The sequence below is a fragment of the Botryllus schlosseri genome, chromosome 5 (genome assembly GCF_051294905.1).
Source record: "Botryllus schlosseri isolate E-star chromosome 5, Bs_hap1, whole genome shotgun sequence".
NCBI lineage: Eukaryota > Metazoa > Chordata > Ascidiacea > Stolidobranchia > Styelidae > Botryllus > Botryllus schlosseri.
The window spans coordinates 27497997-27516028 of record NC_137240.1 but is presented as its reverse complement, the minus strand read 5'-3'; the positions used below and the strand labels follow the sequence as shown (position 1 = coordinate 27516028).

The 18032-nt window shown below is 39.6% G+C and overlaps 4 protein-coding genes and 1 non-coding gene across 6 annotated transcripts in view; 3 read left to right on the top strand and 2 right to left on the bottom strand.

Moving 5' to 3' along the window:
* Positions 1-18032, bottom strand: part of LOC145439906 (peptidyl-prolyl cis-trans isomerase-like) — a 362730-nt gene that overhangs the window by 194150 nt on the left and 150548 nt on the right. The gene's annotated exons all lie outside the window — the stretch shown is intronic.
* Positions 1-18032, top strand: part of LOC145439892 (meprin A subunit beta-like) — a 233110-nt gene that overhangs the window by 123458 nt on the left and 91620 nt on the right. The window lies entirely within an intron of this gene.
* Positions 3975-6632, bottom strand: LOC145439916 (uncharacterized). The gene is made up of 3 exons (XM_080317587.1): positions 5321-6632; positions 4851-5003; positions 3975-4745 (listed from the first exon to the last, which is right to left on the bottom strand). Exons 1-3 carry the CDS (start codon positions 5466-5468, stop codon positions 4588-4590), a joined length of 459 nt encoding a protein of 152 aa, XP_080173713.1. The 5' UTR covers positions 5469-6632; the 3' UTR covers positions 3975-4587.
* The window catches only part of LOC145439913 (epithelial membrane protein 1-like), a 50687-nt gene continuing 37176 nt past the window's right edge, over positions 4522-18032 (top strand). The window contains exon 1 of the mRNA XM_080317583.1: positions 4522-4532. The gene's annotated coding sequence lies outside the window, so the exon portion shown is untranslated. The remainder of the gene's footprint in view (positions 4533-18032) is intronic.
* Trnal-uaa (transfer RNA leucine (anticodon UAA)) lies at positions 17195-17277 on the top strand. Its single transcript has one exon. It is a non-coding gene; the product is annotated as a tRNA-Leu (tRNA).

Genomic DNA, 18032 nt, shown 5'->3' with positions numbered 1-18032 from the left:
ATGCTACGATATAGGATGTAGTGTAGTGGAAGATGAAGATGGCAATAGTATATGCCGTAGAAAATGCATTATCACCTACTCCTCGACATTATTACGAATACTGAGTGAACCCACGCCTTTTACTTAAGATCAGTTAAACAACGAAGGTCTTGTACTTGTGATGAGACGACAAAAAAGAAACTATGGGGTGAACGTGGAAGTGATGCTCACAAACCTTCTTGGATCAAAGATAAGTATGAGCAAAAAAGTTCAGTATCACCTCTTCCTCAAAAACCCGGCAAATATGAGTGAGGAACGAAGTGGAAGGTTTCTCCTATAACTCAAATAAATGGACGGGAAATATCAAGATACTTGGGATTCTCACATTCGGACTGATTGCTGCCAGCTGCCTATTGCTAATCTGCCCCTATCAAAACCGTACAAGAGGACTTTCCTGCATATTATCTCAAGCTAACTTGAGTTAATTACAGGAGTTGCATCTGAGAACTTCACTAATGCACATCCCGATATTGATTTATTTCTACGAGAAGATTTGAATACTCATTGGTAAAATAAAATATTGCTTGCTTGTTTATTTCGTCTGTGTTGACAAATTGTCGTCTTTTTGTAGGTTCGGGCATACTTGGCATGTTATCACCGAATTACTGCTACTTGCTGTTCACTTCAAGCACATTTATCGGTATACGAAGCTTATTGTCACAAATTACAATATATTAGGAGAATCCGATGAAATACGAATAAATGGGGTATTTTGTGTTCGACACACACAGTTTCATTCCGCCGATCTAATTGTATTTTACATTTTTCACATTCTCGCGGTTTCAGTACAGACGGACCGAGGAAACATTTAATATGGGCTGTTGGTATAAAATGTAACATAGTTTGAATAAAATAAAATAAAAACGTCCAAATTCGGTGATATCTTGAAAAATAAAGCCAATCTGAAGAAACTGATGCCATTTTCGAGCTCAGTGCCCCCGATTTACCCTAAAATCGTTCCCACCTACCTTGATGAAATTTTTTGTTGTTCAGTAAATGATGATGCATATTCCGGTGGGCCGATTGTAATTAGTCACTTTGTTGCATACTGTTATTTTTTTACCTCTCATCAGGATTTATTAGTAGAGTGGTAAGGTATTGGAATCGCATTAACGTACCAGAAACAAGTATCTTTCGTGAGGAGCACACGATTTCAAATTAATACTTTTATATCGGGTGCATCATTTTCCTCCGCTGTTCGCATCTGTACTCAGAGGCTCAAAAGGCAAAGGACCCTACTATTTTAAAATCGAAAAATGAAGTCGCATTAATTCGCACCTCGCGCGAAAGAAATTTCAAGATCAATTAAATCACTCAAAGATTAATTATTCCCTCAAAAATTCGGGAGTCAATTCGTAAATTCAATTTTCATGTCGACGGCCGCCAGCACGTACTAATAGAGTTATTTGTCCGGGGCGTTGCACAAATTTCCTTCTACGGCCGCATGTTGCCAACCCCTGTTATAGACAGATGTCATACAATAGTGAGGGCAACAGCAAATCTCGCGGCTCACTGCGATTGGGTTAGGCTATATCATTCTTTCCATTTAACCAAAGGCAATTTACGGCACTATATTTGAACTAACTTGCCGAGCGCAAAATTTAATAGAATTGGTATCAATCGGAAGCTACTCCGGTGCTGATTGCCAAAATATAAATTTTGTTATTTTCTTAGTTCTTGCACCCCAAAAAATCAGTCTCGAAATTTACATTGTACCTTAGTTTGGCATTGCGACGCAGCAATGTCACCCGGAACAAGTGAGGATCAATCCAAACCGCAAGCGAATTGGCCATTGGTGCGCAAACGATTGAGCATTCACACTCTGACTGCGCACTTGCTCCTGAGCTGCTACATATTATGTCACAGGGCGGTATACAATTGACAGCTACTCTAAGTTGTCACGAGTGCAAAGGATTCTCCAAGAAGCAAAGTCAGTAACGAGATAGCGTAATGTAGGGGTGTCAAACTCAACCTGCGTCATGGGCCGGATAGAAACCGATATCAGTAGTCACGTATAGGTTTTGCATCCAGTCGTTTTCATAACACAAAATGTTTCAACTGATTTGAATACGACCGTGTCAAAATATGTACATGCAATTTTCCGATAAAAATGCTTTTTAACAGTTAAAAAATGACGGTTAACATAAATGCAACTTATTGCTTTATGACTCATGTAGTGTTCACAGCGAGATGATTAGATGCAAATGAAACTATTGCCGGCGACTGCGGTGTGAATCCACATAAATGTTATCAGTGAGCTCAATGAAACCAACTATCCTGAGTTAAACTGCGCATGCTGAACAGGAACCCCGCCCTAATTTCAAACAAACTGATTTATTGGCGCTCGTTACGCCCATTGACGTATCCCAGAGTAACTAGAAAAGATCTTATTATAAAAGAGCTGTAAGAGTGGCTGTTATGCTACGGACAAACAAATCCCGATGTCGAATTATATAGTTCTGTTCTGAGCAATAAATATTTCTTGTATATTTGCAAGAATGTGTTACGCATATCTTTTTCTCCTAACCAGAGACACTCACAAACACATTCACATACACAGACATACGTAGCCTAAGCATTGCTTCATGTTTTGTTTCCACTAGATATATAGGAAATGCGGGATCTATCCGGTTTACTGGCCTGTAAAGCATATATACGTTTACCTATATCTCGTAAATATTGCGTAGTGTGTTCGTGGAATGCAGGGATATCTAGAACTAGAAGAAATTCTAGATATCCCTGGTTGAATGTACATTTCCACGTCTAGGAGGATTCCTATTCAAGCGTAGGCTACAGATTTAATTCCACATGTGCATGGGTGTATGTTAGTAGTAGGGCTGGACCCAATTATTCGATAACTCGAATCTGAATCGAATATTAAGGGAGAGGGAGGGTACTGAAAGTCGATTTTTTTTTTGTAATTTGATGATACTCCCCTTTTACCTAAAACTTATACTTATCAACGATAATAATACTTCTTATATTTTCTGCCACCGCAAAATCCTTGGCTAATCGGACCGCAACACCCCCTAATATGTAGTACACAGCTGTACACATTAGTCAACCGAAACGACATATCTTATAACACCACATCACTATCACAAGGGAAATGAAGTACGCAAAATGCCAAGTTATCTTTGCGATGTTGGAGAACTATCAGTATTTTGTTTTTGGTCGTAAATTTAGCTTTTCACATCATCCCCACTCGTAACATCAGAGTGAGTGATATAAGAATATACTCGCTTTGAATCGAATCTTATTAGTCGATTAGAAATAGAATCACCCAGGCACTCAAATTTGTCGAAATCCATTCGCAGTTAGATCAGACCCGGGCAAAGTGCGGGCCGCGGAGCTTTATTCTGAGCGGCCCGGGAATATTAATATGTATATTAATATGTATATTAATATGCCGCGCTTGCGCAGCCTATACGTACCTCTCATGCGTAATCTAGTCTCAAAATATATGCAATGTCGCAAATTATGCCGTAACAATTAAAGTCACATGAAGTCACCAAACCATTTTTGTTGCACTTGTGACATTACGCATTGCATGGTATGTGCTTCAAATTGTTACGCGATACGTATCCAAATCCCCAATTCATAAATTAAGTCAGATCCCGTGATTACTACGATTCATCAGCATCCATGAAGGATGAACTGGCATGTAAAAAAAAGCCGACAGCTAAAATTCAAAGAAGGATTAGAAAATATTTGTTCACTGGAGTCAGGAGTAAACCCGTCTTATTGGTAGTAGTGCCGAGCAGGTAGTCATGTAATTTAAGTCGGTCTTTTGACAAAAGCACGAAGACATACACTCGGTCTAGAAAGGGTGAATTTAAGAAGAACTGCTAGCTTCGCTCAACAACAAGGCTATTTCGATGGGCTGCACGCTGCAAGGAAAGCGACGACATGAGACCAAGATAATAAGCTTAGTATCCGAAATATGTTTTTATGTCTTGACAGAAAAACGTCGACAGGTGTTCAAAGAGAGTTCAAAATGCATCATATTTAACATTGTCTCGAAATATGACGGCAAATAAAGATTATATTCAAGTAATTACCCGTCACTTTGTCATTCCCTAATATCAACACATCCACTGAGCAGCATTTATTACCAATGTAATTTACTGCTTTCAATTAGGAAATAAAATTAATACGCTGGAAAATACAGTTAAAATATTCGACTCAGCCCGCCAACGTATGCTATGCTTCTCATTTGGCTGTGGAGAAAAATAATTGCCCACCCCAGAGTTAGACCATACTTCCAAAATAAATGCCGCTGTTGATGTAGATCATGGAATTCCTTGATAAAGGCGATTCGTTAAATGTTTGTTTCTAATATGACGATTAAAGTGCTACTTTGAGGTACAAAACTTCAATATACAATTGAATATTGAAATCAACCCGAATATTTTCGGCTTACACTCGTCAGGGGTATATGACTATACTATTGACTATGACTATACTATTCAATAATATGACGGTTGTATTAATTAATAAATAAATCATGAATATTTATCGTATATTCATATAATTGTGACGACAATTTTATTTTGCAAATATAGCAAGTGGTCCAGCAATAACAGCAAGACAGAATGCAACCCAGCCAAGGGCATAGCTGTAACCCCACTTGATAGTTGGCGCAGCATCAACCAAATCCTTTGTGAGCCCGGTGTATGTAGCCATGGCAACGAGAAGAAACAAGGCTGTAAATAGTAAAATAAATTCTCATACTTGTTTTTGTTAATATGAAATTGCTGTAATCATCTAATGTTGTCGCTATTCGCTATGCATACGATTGGCCTACGTACCAGCCACGACTGCAGATGCCCCACCAATTTTCCCCAATTTGTCCTTTTCTTCGACTTTCGCAGCGATTATAACCAGTATGGAAGCAGTGAGCAGACTGATCATGGCGAGTACGACGAATGCTATTGCCACCTTTTCCGCATCACGTTTGATAACTGGCACAATATCAATAGATGTCATGAAACAGTCTTGGTTTGGTGAATTGGAATTGGCATTATATAGCTTCATTCGATTTGGTACACGCTGCTCCAAAAACCAACAATTTTGGAAGGCCCATCATCAGCATCATAATCAAAGCAGTATAATCGCACATCTCAGCGTCGTTACAGATTTTACGAAATAATGTATGGTAGCGACGAGTCTTTACAACGAAGAACCAAGACTACTCCTAGCCAAAGAGCCTATCTGTATTATTCCACGTCAGTTGAATACGCGTAAATAATTGGAGATTGAAAGGCCATTAATTTCTTACCACCACCCGAAACGCCTCCTGATTGAGCTTTGAAAAGTCCGACAGATGAAATCGGGTCAGCAATCCAAGCTGGCGTTGCCAATGCAAGGACAGTAAATACTAATGCTAGGCACAGAACTACCCCGCTTCCAAGACGTAACGACCCCATGCTGAAGGTCGGTAATTCAATATAATTCCAATACCCAAACTGCAAATGAATATGATCCACTTATATCTTTTTGACTTGTGACTATGTGAGGTAAGGTTACTAACATAAACACTGGGCAGCGAAATGAAAAATAATGGGCAAAATATATAGGAGTCGTGTCTGGCGTTTTCAAGGTTGCTGATTACGAATATCACATAGGTTTTGCCAAATTGTCTCTAAATTAGAAGATACGTATAACCATATAAAAGCTCAAATTACTGTAATTACCGAAAATCTTCGATATCCTTCAAATCTAGATAATGGCTAAGTAGAGTCGAATGAAAAGCAAGTCACTGCTAATCTGCGCTTCCGTAAAAATTCGAATACAATAACTTAAAGTTAAAATATAGTACTGACACAACTACGTAGCAAGATATTTTTGTCCCAAGTCCCTTTGTCTCATGTCCGGCACTAACATATTCACGTTAGTGTAGAAGAATCCGAGTGCCTCATGGGTATACGCGATATGCAAAACGTACAAAAGAAAACCGTGACTGAACTGCTGATATTATAAGTTACTTATTTTTTCGCGTGAAAGCGGAGTTATGGAATAACCATACTCATGGAATTTTTCCATTGTATTAGACATTACTGCGTTCTGAGCCCACTTTTTGTGTGTACATTTTATTGCATTCAAGTATATTTGCATTGGGTGTTTCTGTTGCACATCCGATTTCGTGTATCGAAGAGTACGGGTCAACAACCTTTCGTATGTAGGATACTAAAATATGTCAATGTCTAAAAGTTATGGCTGCGTGCCAAAAATATCGTTTCAAGCGAAGAATCCCACCAACTGCTTTTCTTGAGCTTGCAACGGCGTCGGTGACGCCAGTGGTCCTCAAAGTGTGCGTGGCAAAAGGGTATGTATTTTGGTCGCTACCGCACTGGACCTATCGTTTGCTGATTTTACTGCGAAACATTATTCGCACGAAGATCAAACCTCTATGTGCGCACACCCGTATCATGCAAGACGTTTTGATGTTATCGATCGTTATGAATTTGTGAGTGAGCTTCTCTGTTTCATACAGTCTAAAGGCGTCTTACTATAAACCTAAAACCATCATAGTAGGCCCTACCCATGTAAATCAGTGATTCTCAACCGGCGTTCCCTGGAACACCGGGTACTCCCTTAGCCAGCGTGGGGGATCCCTGGACGTCACGACTAAAATTTTGAAGGATGCAGATTAGTGGGATGGTGCGAACACCTGAAAGGTTCAGGTTCGTGTAAACGGGAACCTTTTTGAATGGTTCTGTGCAAAAGCGAACGTGAAGCTTATGACGTTACGTGACGTCGTATTGCTAATTCCAACCCTTCATGTCAGTGAAGTGATATATTAATGCACACCACTATATATACCTAGCGACGACTCAGGTCCCATTATGCCACAATACTGAAGTACAAGCTGACTTTTTAACGTCACAAAATTTATCAATTGGAGCAATCAAGTGCTATACTGATCCCATACAATGAGTATCTTCCGTCGCTTTGGCAACAATTTCGACGAGAAATCTCAAGGGAATGTACACCTTGAAGGGGCACTGCACTCTAAAAATGACGTGGTCTCAAATTGGAGGGCAAAACGAATAAAAGAATTCGGGCCCAAGTCATTCTCTTCAGAACGTCACCGTATACTGTAGCTGCAATTTATTGAGATTTCCACAGGACCTTCACGCTCCAGCTGCCGCGGCTGCGCGTCATCGTTTCCTAACCCGTTGACAAAATTTATGGCGAGATATCTTCACCGTCGCATTTGCTCGACGCGATTAGGCAATTACTTACTGATCGAACTTGAGATATTTGTCAGCCGATATTATGAAGGAATTATGTTCAACATTCCAGGGCGGTTTAGTTACGTTAAGTCTAGGCGTAAGGTACCGGCGCTCAATGTACGATGTTAATTCAGGAGGATTTGTGTCTGAAGCTTGTCATGACTCTATATTTGCCAGTTGACTGATACGGAGATGCCATTACAGTTGTATATGCAAAGCTATTCATACAGCTGTCATTTTCAAGCTGTCATTTTGCAGCGTATTACTGACTGTACTATAGAATGTAAACATGGAATGGCAGCGACCGATTTTGCAGCTTCGTTCCGCTTCGCTGAAGCTTTACTCAGACTTATTTTACGGCAGCTACTGTAGGATTTCTGGTAATCCAAAAGTTGTCTTCCAGAGCTCAGAATTTACTGAATCTGGTCTTGATCGCAAGCTACTGTCGCACTGATTCCGAAAATGTTAATAAAAATATGATCAGGCACTGAACCTCTTAGAATTCGCCCTCCAAGTCTGAATTATCGGCATTGTCCGAACAATCGAAGAGCCGCAATGGGTCATTGTTATGGTCATTGCTTCGCGGTCATCCGATTGTTCTGAACAATGCAAATTTTAGATGTTGAGGGTGGTTTTTCATCTCAGTACGGTGCTTCACCATATTTTGATAGATATTTTCGAAATCAGTACGACAGTAGCTTTCGATTAAGACCGGATTCAGTAAATTCTGAGCTCTGGAAGACAACTTTTGGATTGCCAGAAATCCTACAGTAGCTGCCGTAAAATAAGTCTAAGTAAAGCCTCAGCGAAGCGGAACGAAGCTGCAAAATCGGTCGCTGCCATTCCACGTTTACATTCTATAGACTGTACACTGCACCTTTAGAGTAGTGGTCTTGCGGTAGAGACAGACACGAGATATTTCGCATCATTTACCCATGACATAGCAACTATCTAGATGCGGTCCTGTTTACTTTTTCAAGTCACAGATATAGTCAACTCTAAAATATTTTTATTTTATTCTGATCAAAGTTCAAATATTGTTGTGGACTCCCTAATCGCGCCGAGCAAGTGCGGCTGTGAAGACATCGTGCCTTGTAACGGGTTAAGAAATGACGCACAGCCGCGACAGCTGGAGCGTGAAGGTTCTGGGGAAATTTCAATAAATGGCAGCTCCATTACGGTGGCGTTCTGAAGAAAATGGCTGCGGCGAAAAAAAAATCGTCTTGCCCTTCTATTTGAAATCACATCATTTTTTGAGTGCAGTGCCCCTTTAGGGATAAAGGCCAGTCCGGACAATGTATTCGGCGTCCAATCATTGAGAAGTTGAATCTCAGAAGCCTGCTTGATCTTTACATTGGACGACGAACTATTTTTATATCAATTTCAATGATTGGTTGAATAAGCATCATTCGCTGACTACTTACATATAGTGATTTCGTTGTTGATGTTATGTGATTGCGGGTCAGGCAGAAAATTTCTAGCAAACCTTAGTAACACAGCAAGTAAAATTTTTGGGGTTGGCATGGTGTATGCTCGTTTAGTGTTGATATTTATATGCTTCCAGCGCCTCGCATGGAGTGGTCTGAAGTTGAAATGCAAAGAATTTAAACCATAGATGTAATAATGGCGTGATAAATTGTAATACATGAAAACGGTCCACAGTGCAGAACCTACCAAGAACGCGTACGTGAACCTCACGTTGACACCATCCCTACAAATTAGCATAAGTGTTCCCCAAAGGTTAGTATCGGTTACGATCTACTGTTGTTGTCGAATAATAAATCACTTTCAATACAACATCCATTGCAGTAAAATATTTATTCAACTCGAAGACTTTTCGGGTGCCTCTTTTCAAGAGTTAATGGCACACTGAAGGGATTTAAGCAGAATGAAAAGCAAAACCAGAAAGGCAAAGTATGACGCAACAATCAGAAATTACATACCATGAAGCCCGCAATGTAACAATGGCAACAATAACAAACTTTGAACTGTACGGTACTATGGTAACGATTTCCAGTAAATTCGACCCTCGGTAAATTCGGCCAGTGAATTCGGCCCTCGGTAAATTCGGCCCTCGGTAAATTCGGCCCCCGGTAAATTCAGCCAGGGCCAGGGTAACAATAGGCTTACCATACGTCCTCTTTTAAGAGGATTTATCCTCTTTTTTGACTTTTTTGAAAGTGTCCTCGGAGGACGCCCTTTTGTCCTCTTTTTTGAGATTTTGTCCTCTTTTTTGAAAATTTAGGTCAGATTCAGAGCAAATTGCGAGTGATATACCGCAAATTAGCACAGAAGTGAAGCTCCGGCGGGTATTTCGGAGTGAAAAACGGTGACTTTAGCTCTGAGCGAAAATATGACCTTTTTTTTAGACATCCACCTGGCAACGTGGAGAGCAAAACGGTATTTTGAGATCTGAGCGGAAAAGATGACCTTTTTTTTTTTTAGTCAACCGATCACAAAGTGGAAAAAATTTACCGGTTTTTGAGAATTCTTCTCCGGTTTTGCAAGTCTGACATTTCTGAAAAAATGACCTCTGTTTAGATTTCCAAAATATGGTAAGCCTAGGTAACAATAACAGTTACAATAACATTACCTAACCTTAACCCTAACCTAATCCTAACCCTAACCTAACCCTAATCCTAACCTAACCCTAATCATAACCCTAACCTAACCCTAACCTAACCCTAATCCTAACCCTAACCTAACCATAACCCTAATCCTAACCCTAACCTCCTAATCACTTGATAATAATAAAATTATGTAATATAATTCATATTAATAGTTGGTAAGACAATTTTACACAAAATTCTCCGAGGGCCGAATTTACCGATTGAATTCGGTCCTCAGTAAATTCGGCCCCGTAAATATCCGCGTTATCTCCCGTGACTGTGTGATATACGCATACCCTTACCTCCAAATCACTCGATAATAATATAATTATGTAATTCATTCACATTAATAGTTGGTAATACATTTTTATACAAAATTCTCCGAGGGACGAATTTACAGAGTAAATTCGGCCATCGGTAAATTCAGCCCCGTGAATATCCGCGCCATCTCCCACGATTACGCGATCTACGCATACCCTGACATCCAAATCACCTAATAATAGTATAATTATGTAATTAATTCATGTTAACGGTTGGTAATACATTTTACAATATTCTCGGAGGGCCGAATTTACCGAGGTCATGGCCGAATTCACTGGCCGAATTTACCGAGGGCCGAATTTACTGGCAACCATAGTAACATAGCAATTGGAAAGTAAACAATAACAAACACGAATTAGAACGCACTAATGAGAAATTTGTAAGTTGTACAGAAAATCTTTTTGTCTACATAAAATAGGCTTGGTCAATTGGATGATTGTTGATTCTAAGACTTTCAAATGAAACAAGGATCTGCCTCGCGCAATGACAGTGAACATTTGGTCATTATAGTTTTGAGCGCAAGAATGGTTCTCACTTAAATGTTGGCCAATTGACGAAGCGTATGCTTGATAATCGTCATAGCAGTCAGTTTTTGCGGCTGATTTGCATTGGCGTGCTAACTCCGTACGGTCATTTGCGAAAGTTTTTGAGCGAATCAATTTGGGAATGTGTTGCGTTATCCGTTCAAACAATCTTTGTGATGTACGTCCCACATACCTACTATCACAGTGGCACTTAAATTCGTAGACGACGTTACTTGCATTTAAAGCAGGAAGTACATCCTTTCTGAAGTTTGGCAGAAGTGGTTTGGTTGTATACACCACATGCGCATTTACACTATAATAACAACGGTGCACCACCGATTTGATCAACTTTTCAAAACGCTTGGACACGTACCACGAACCACAACTGTTTAAATAATAAATCAACAACCATAAGCAAGGTCTGTTTATTCCGTATTTGTTGTTGAAAATGAGAAAACTCAGAATCAGAATAGATGCAGATAATTTTGTTAATTCGGGAAATGAGTCGGTGCATATGCCGCAAAACACCAAGGAAAGAAATATACATCGTCCTTTCCTTTCCTTTATGACTGTTACGATTTTTTTAAATTGATACGGCTATAGACTGCTTTTATGCGACATCATTTGCAGCTGTATCATTCATTTATTATCAATGGAAATTGAGATCATGCTAACTGGCAACTCAGTCACCATCCACTGATTAGCCCATGTATTCGTGATTCATTCCCCACAGCTGGCGAAGATGCGGGATGTAGTGTAACTGCTTTAACGCGCATGACACATTTCAAGGCAGGCAGCCAATATCAGGCGTTAATAGGGTCTCCAGATAAGATGAATAACGCATAACGGGATATGAGTACGGAACTCGGGCGCTAATCAGCTAATTGTGAATGTATTTTTAAAATAGTAGGCCTACATTTGACGCGTATAAGATAACGACCCCTATAGTCAACATACCAAAATGAATAACTTTCTCACTAGACCTTCTTTGCTGTGCGTATCGAAACATGTGACATAGGTTCAGTAAATAGTATTGGTATTGTTTATTATGAAATTGGATACTGAATGGAAACTTGTTCGCAATGATTGCGTAACACCTTCGAGATAACAAAGCAATGGCCGAGGGACTTTTTTCAGCTGTTGCCAGTATAGAATTTCACGCACACAGTGATGCAAACGTTTCAACAAAATACTTTCCACTTTTCACAACTCAACGTGTATACATTAAGTAACAGTAATAGTGTCGCAATCTTAATAAACAATCACCTTGTACTGCAAGTAGACAAAAACCTTCCTGAGTACCTCTTAAACATACAAGTACTCCGTTACTGACAACTCCTGGCAATCGCCCCCCTCCCCCACCCAAATGTATTTTTCATAACCAATTTGTTTCGTGATGCCGTCATTGTTGCGGCCAATACATTCAATCCGAACTGACAATCCGACGGGCGCTAATGGGGAGGACGTTTTTAATGCTTTTTCGGCAAAGGTGAGGGTATTCCGGAAGACTTTCATCCAAAACGTTGGCATAGAGTTGATGTATTACATGTAGGCTACCGTTCGTGCTACCAATAATTCGAAAACAGAGACAGGGGGTTGATGGGGCATGTGGAACATATCGTTGCATATGGTACAGCCATTTTAATTTTCAGTGAATAAAACAGTCTCGATCTACTTATAGTTGCAACGACTTGAAAAGTTAGCAATCTCGAAGATGCCTTCCAAATCAATCCAGAAGCCCATTTATTCTTCCTTTATTCAGCACGGCTGGCGATAATGTAAACGGAAACTACGCTCGCGCACGAGACATTTCAACGGAGTTAACGCTAGGGTTACCATATTTTTGAGATCCGAAAAAGAGGACAGTTTCTCCAAGTTACAAGAGATATAATAGCGGACGAGAGATTAAATAATTTGGAAACTTTTACGGGAAATAATATTGGGTTGCCTAGAAAAAGGCCATTTTCCGACTCAACTAGCTACACCCGTTCCACGTAAAATAGGTGGGAGTTGACTTCTTTTAGTCAACCTTGCCGTCACTGACGTCGAAATCCAGCTTCGCGTCATTCATGAAATATTTTAGTTGTCCAATTGTCCATGTACATTCGACTGGCTCTCAAAGCTATGAAAGAGAGCAATCCTCCTAAAGGAGGACGTATGGTAAGTGTTCACTCGAACTAGCACACAAAACAAAAAGAGAGGGCGGATTGCGAAAAACGAGGACATTGAGTCGTCCTCGGTGGTCATTTTACTTTTACTGAAAAAGAGGATCAATCCTCTTAAAAGGGACATATGAAATTCCTCATTAACACGCAACACAATTAATACAAAATGTTTGTAGAGATTCAGATAAAAGGTTGATAACGAGATATGAGATCGGAATCACGGAAGTAACGTATTGTTAGATTGGTACAAAGGATACGGAAAGTACCGACCCCCTGCTATGGTGTATATTTTGAAACCAGTAGATTTATCACCACCTACAGTCTTTGTTATGCGTGGCAATGCTACACGTGGCATAAGTCGCGTAAATAGTTTTTTTCACAAAAGCGTGGATACTGAAAGGAGACCTTTACGCAATGTGGGAGTGAAACATGTTCGGCGGTAACAAAGAAATGGCCGAGGGAATTTTAGGTGTTGTCTGGAGGTGAGGAGAAACCATCTGATCAGACCAGTATATCAGTTAATTGACGAAGACACCGCTTACAGCTACTGAGTTTCATTACACGTATCCCAAATTAGTTAAGAAATAAATGAAAAAACTACACATGGGAATTTAAAATTATTGTATAGTTATCCGAAATCTTAACCGTGGGAACGGACGTAATTCTACTTTCATACTGGACCAGCTCCTAAACTTTCGCGACCACACAACTTACCGCGCGGCTGATGTTGTCGGCAGTCATGCCGCATGGATACCGTACTATATGTAGGCTTACCATATTTTGGAAATCTAAAAAGAGGACACTTTTTCATAAATTTCCAACTTTAAAAACCGGAGTAGAATTCTCAAATACCGGTTAATTTTTCCCACTTTGTGACTGGTTAACTAAAAAAAAAAAAAAAAAAAAAGGTCATCTCTTCCGCTCAGAACTCAAAATACCGTTTTTCTCCCCACATTGCTAGGTGGATGACTAAAAAAAAAAAAAAAAAAAAAAAAAAGGTCATCTTTTCGCTCAGAGCTAAATTCACCGTTTTTCACCCGTCGGAGCTTCACGTCTGTGCTAATATATGGCATATCACTCGCAATTGGCTCTAAATCTGCTCTAAATCCTAGAAAAGAGGACAAAATCTCAAAAAAGAGGACAAAAGGGCGTCCTCCGAGGACACTTTCAAAAAAGTCAAAAAAGAGGACAAATCCTCTTAAAAGAGGACGTATGGTAAGCCTAACTATATGAATAACTCAAAAGGGCCAGATGCAAATATCAATATCATTTATTTCACGCCAGAGTACTCATTGTTCATGTTTTCCACATTTTGCTGCGATGTTTTTGACATCTACGACGATTACTATTGTAATTCGTTTTCTGGCAATATCAAGAACTTTCGCAGCGGTGGTGTGGTGTGGTCTGGTGATAGGCAGCCAAACAGTTGAATTTAAACACAACCGCCCTTGTGAAATAAAGAAGAATTCACCATTATTTATTGACGCACTCCTATCTGACTTGCCCGCGATGTACACGATGTCTTTTACGCTAACCAAAGATAAGATTAGGAGTAAAATGAGACTACTTCAGAAATTAGTGTCGGTACTTCTTTATTATTTGTCTAATTGTACAATTAGAATGATCCTGTTGTGCAAGTTTGCGTGAAGAGCGTTACTTTTGGTCCCAATGAGGATGATTCGTCAGTAGTGTAGTTGGTATCGATCGGTACCGTCCAATCCCAGAAGGCCACGTCATCCTAATTGCCACGCCCATTTTCATACCCTAAGGGTACATTCATCTGCTACGTCATCTGTGCCACATCATCAAGCGCCACGCCTATAGTGCCACATCATCCATCCATTGCTATATCATCGCTGCATTGATTGCCGCATCTTGATACTTTTCTCAGATATTGTATTATGTGTATTTAGGACTAATATCATCCATACATATTTTTTAAACTTGATTTTATGTGTACAAGTTACGGCTTCTGCAGTTTCCACATTTTACGACTTATGATTGCCGCGTCAAAACCTACATTGGCACTTTACTCAGTCTCCTTGAAATAGCATTGTTTAGTGTACGAGTTCATTTTATTTCGAAAAAAGAGCATATCAATGATATCGTTGATCGTTATTGCGTCGATTCACTAGCTGAAATCCTCCAGATCGGTTGATGTTTCGAGGTACACCGCTTTGCTGCCGTCCGACACTGCGATCCGAGTTCTTGCGTTCGATCTGACCGTTTTGTTTGATGTAGCGATCACTGGCTTGTAGTATATACGATACGAGCGGAAGGTCGGGATTATGAACAACTACGCTAGGCGAATAGATGACGAATTCATCAGCTCGCAGTATAACCGCTACCTGTATAATGTTTGCATGTCGAGTATAAGGGTATTTAACTCGCCACTAAAATGCCAACGGAATAGCCGCAGGGAGCCGGTTCTCGTTGCTATAATTAAACGAACACCTTTGCCGCAGGTACGCGATCACCGACGTTATAATGATAGGGACAAATTAGCCGCATGAAAGCGAGTCTAATGAATATAACGACAGACAACAAGTTAGTTGAAAAGTAAAACTAATCGTGACCGATGCAAGACGGCGTGAAACAGCGCTTTCGCTCGATTCTTGTTGATGTAGCGATCACTGGCTTGTAGTATATACGATACGAGCGGAAGGTCGGGATTAGGAACAACAACGCACAGGCAGTCTCACACACTTTGCTGCATCTGAGCTTCGTACTAATACATGCATAATTTTTGCATGACGAGAATACGGGTAATACGGTCAATAAACGCCGGAGGCGAGTCATTTAAACCTTGTTGCTAGATAATACCACTTTCGGGTACAACAAAGTTGCCCTGCAACAAAAAATAGAAGCCCTAATGATCATGCAGAGTAAAGTTCAATTATACATCGAATTATTCGAATAGACTTGTGTAGGTATGAAGTGAAATAGAACGGAGTTTACGCAAAAGTTGCTATTGATCATAGACCAAGCTTGCTTTCAGAGCTGGAAACTAAATGCATATGAAAATTTAGCTAGGTTTTCTCCACACGCATCAAATGTAGGCCTACTCAAGTGTTTATGAGGCGGCGAATAGTTCGAAGGTTGTTAGCATGTAAGGACGTCACATAGAATTGTGGAGTTTTCTGTAAACTATAATCCGGTGATCTATTTTCAATCACTATATTTTTCATTAATCTAAACTTCGCAGTTACGCTTTCTACAGTTTACACATTTTACGACTTATTTTCTTTAGACCCATACAAGTGATCCCCAATGTCGGGGCTATGGAAACAAATCAAGCATGCGTACGTAAATCTTGAGCTTAGATCACCGAGACTCTTGTATGCAACTAACATTACAGACAACCATTCGACAATATTCAACTAGCATTAATGCTTTCGATATAGTGCATCATGTACAGCGACACGCTGATCAATTCAAATTCAACAATGGGATCCCCCGCACAATCATGAAGCCCGATTTGCGTTGAATATTAACGATACCAACAAATCGGAAGATCTCTTTTCCCTCTACATCTATGATAGAGGTACCATTCCATTGACTACGAATAACTTGAGATTCTGTGGGATTGAAATCGCAATCAAATAATATGAGAGTATCTTTTCCAGCTTTCAGAACTTGGACAATCGTATCAGGACTATATCGCAACACCGCAGTATGTGTGCGTGCAAAACGATACACAGTTATTTTTAGTGCCATCCGTACGACTTATGTTCAACTTGCAGTGCAACTGATGATTTATTTGCGAGCGATGCATTAATGACTTTAATACTATGTACTTTAAATTATCCACACCTATGAGTCGAAATGTTGTTAAGTAACTCATGTTTTCAGCATAACCTAAAAGCAAAGTGGACGAATTTCCATGCGACCGATGCATTAATGACTTTAATACTATGTACTTTAAATTATCCACACCTATGAGTCGAAATGTTGTTAAGTAACTCATGTTTTCAGCATAACCTAAAAGCAAAGTGGACGAATTTCCATGTTGATCAAATACCCCAAACACTGCTTGCTTTCATAGTTAGTAATTAAGCGCATCACAGAATTTACCCAAAAAAAAGTCGGTACTCCGAAAATTTTGTAAAGTAGAGCTTTTGGCGTTGGACTTAAGTTCAAATGAACAAGTGTTCACGTAGGTTCGAGGTCTGAATGAGTCTTTTAAAGCATATAGAAACGAAAAAACTAATCTAAAAAATGTACGAAGTTTGGATGCGGCATATTTGGGTTTTTTAAAAATTATTTATACCCACGATTCGAGATATCGTTACAATGGAACTGGGTTGGCCGAGTGGTTAAGGCGTTGAACTTAAGCTTCAATGAACAGGTGTTCACGTGGGTTCGAACCCCACACCCAGTACGTCTTATGGGGATTAGGATTTTTTGGATTCAAATTTTTCGCTATTTTTTCATGGCCATAAGTCATTCTGGACCGCGAAATTGTGTAGCATATACTAATTTACGATAGCGCATTTGTAATTCGTGCAAATACAGTAATATCATAGTTCTTGTAACAAATTTGTATGCGCACAATATATGTTTATCATAAGTCCCACACATTCATGATTTCGTCCTAGTTTGAGTTTTAGAAAATATTATACCCACATCGCGACATCTTTCAAAAACAAAACGATGGCCAATGCTTGAGAGAGCAAATTTGCTATTTTTCATTGCCAAATATTGTGCTTTCAATTCACACATGGATTATTGGCAATATAATTTTACTTAACATATTTCTTTCAATTCCAGGCCTATTCAGTCCAATTAACGGCCACAAAGCTGAGTCCTCGACATCTCATACTATCGCACCATGAAAATGGCAACCTGCAGTCATGGATCGTGGCGAATGGCTTCCGCATAAAGGGATCGTCTCACAATGAAGCGACACCATTTGAGATGGTGCTGGATCTTCTCTATTATGTTTGTGGCCTCACATATCCAAAAGTTTTCCAGATACTCTCAATTTTGGATGAAATATTCGAGCGACATCGAACTGTCCTAAACGCAGTCTCCAAACGTCTCCGCTATTTGCACTTTTTCACATTTTATAACACCTTAAGTAGTACTTAACAGTTTTAGTTTTAAATAAAATACGGAATATAAACTAATCGAAAA

Bases quoted from the DNA above. Each gene is read 5' to 3' on its own strand.
- LOC145439916 (XM_080317587.1), bottom strand. From the start codon at position 5,468: ATGGGGTCGTTACGTCTTGGAAGCGGGGTAGTTCTGTGCCTAGCATTA. The intron at 5,004-5,320 runs GTAAGAAATTAA...ATATTGTGCCAG, and splicing joins AGGAGGCGTTTCGGGTGGTG to TTATCAAACGTGATGCGGAA. The intron at 4,746-4,850 runs GTACGTAGGCCA...TACTATTTACAG, and splicing joins GGCATCTGCAGTCGTGGCTG to CCTTGTTTCTTCTCGTTGCC.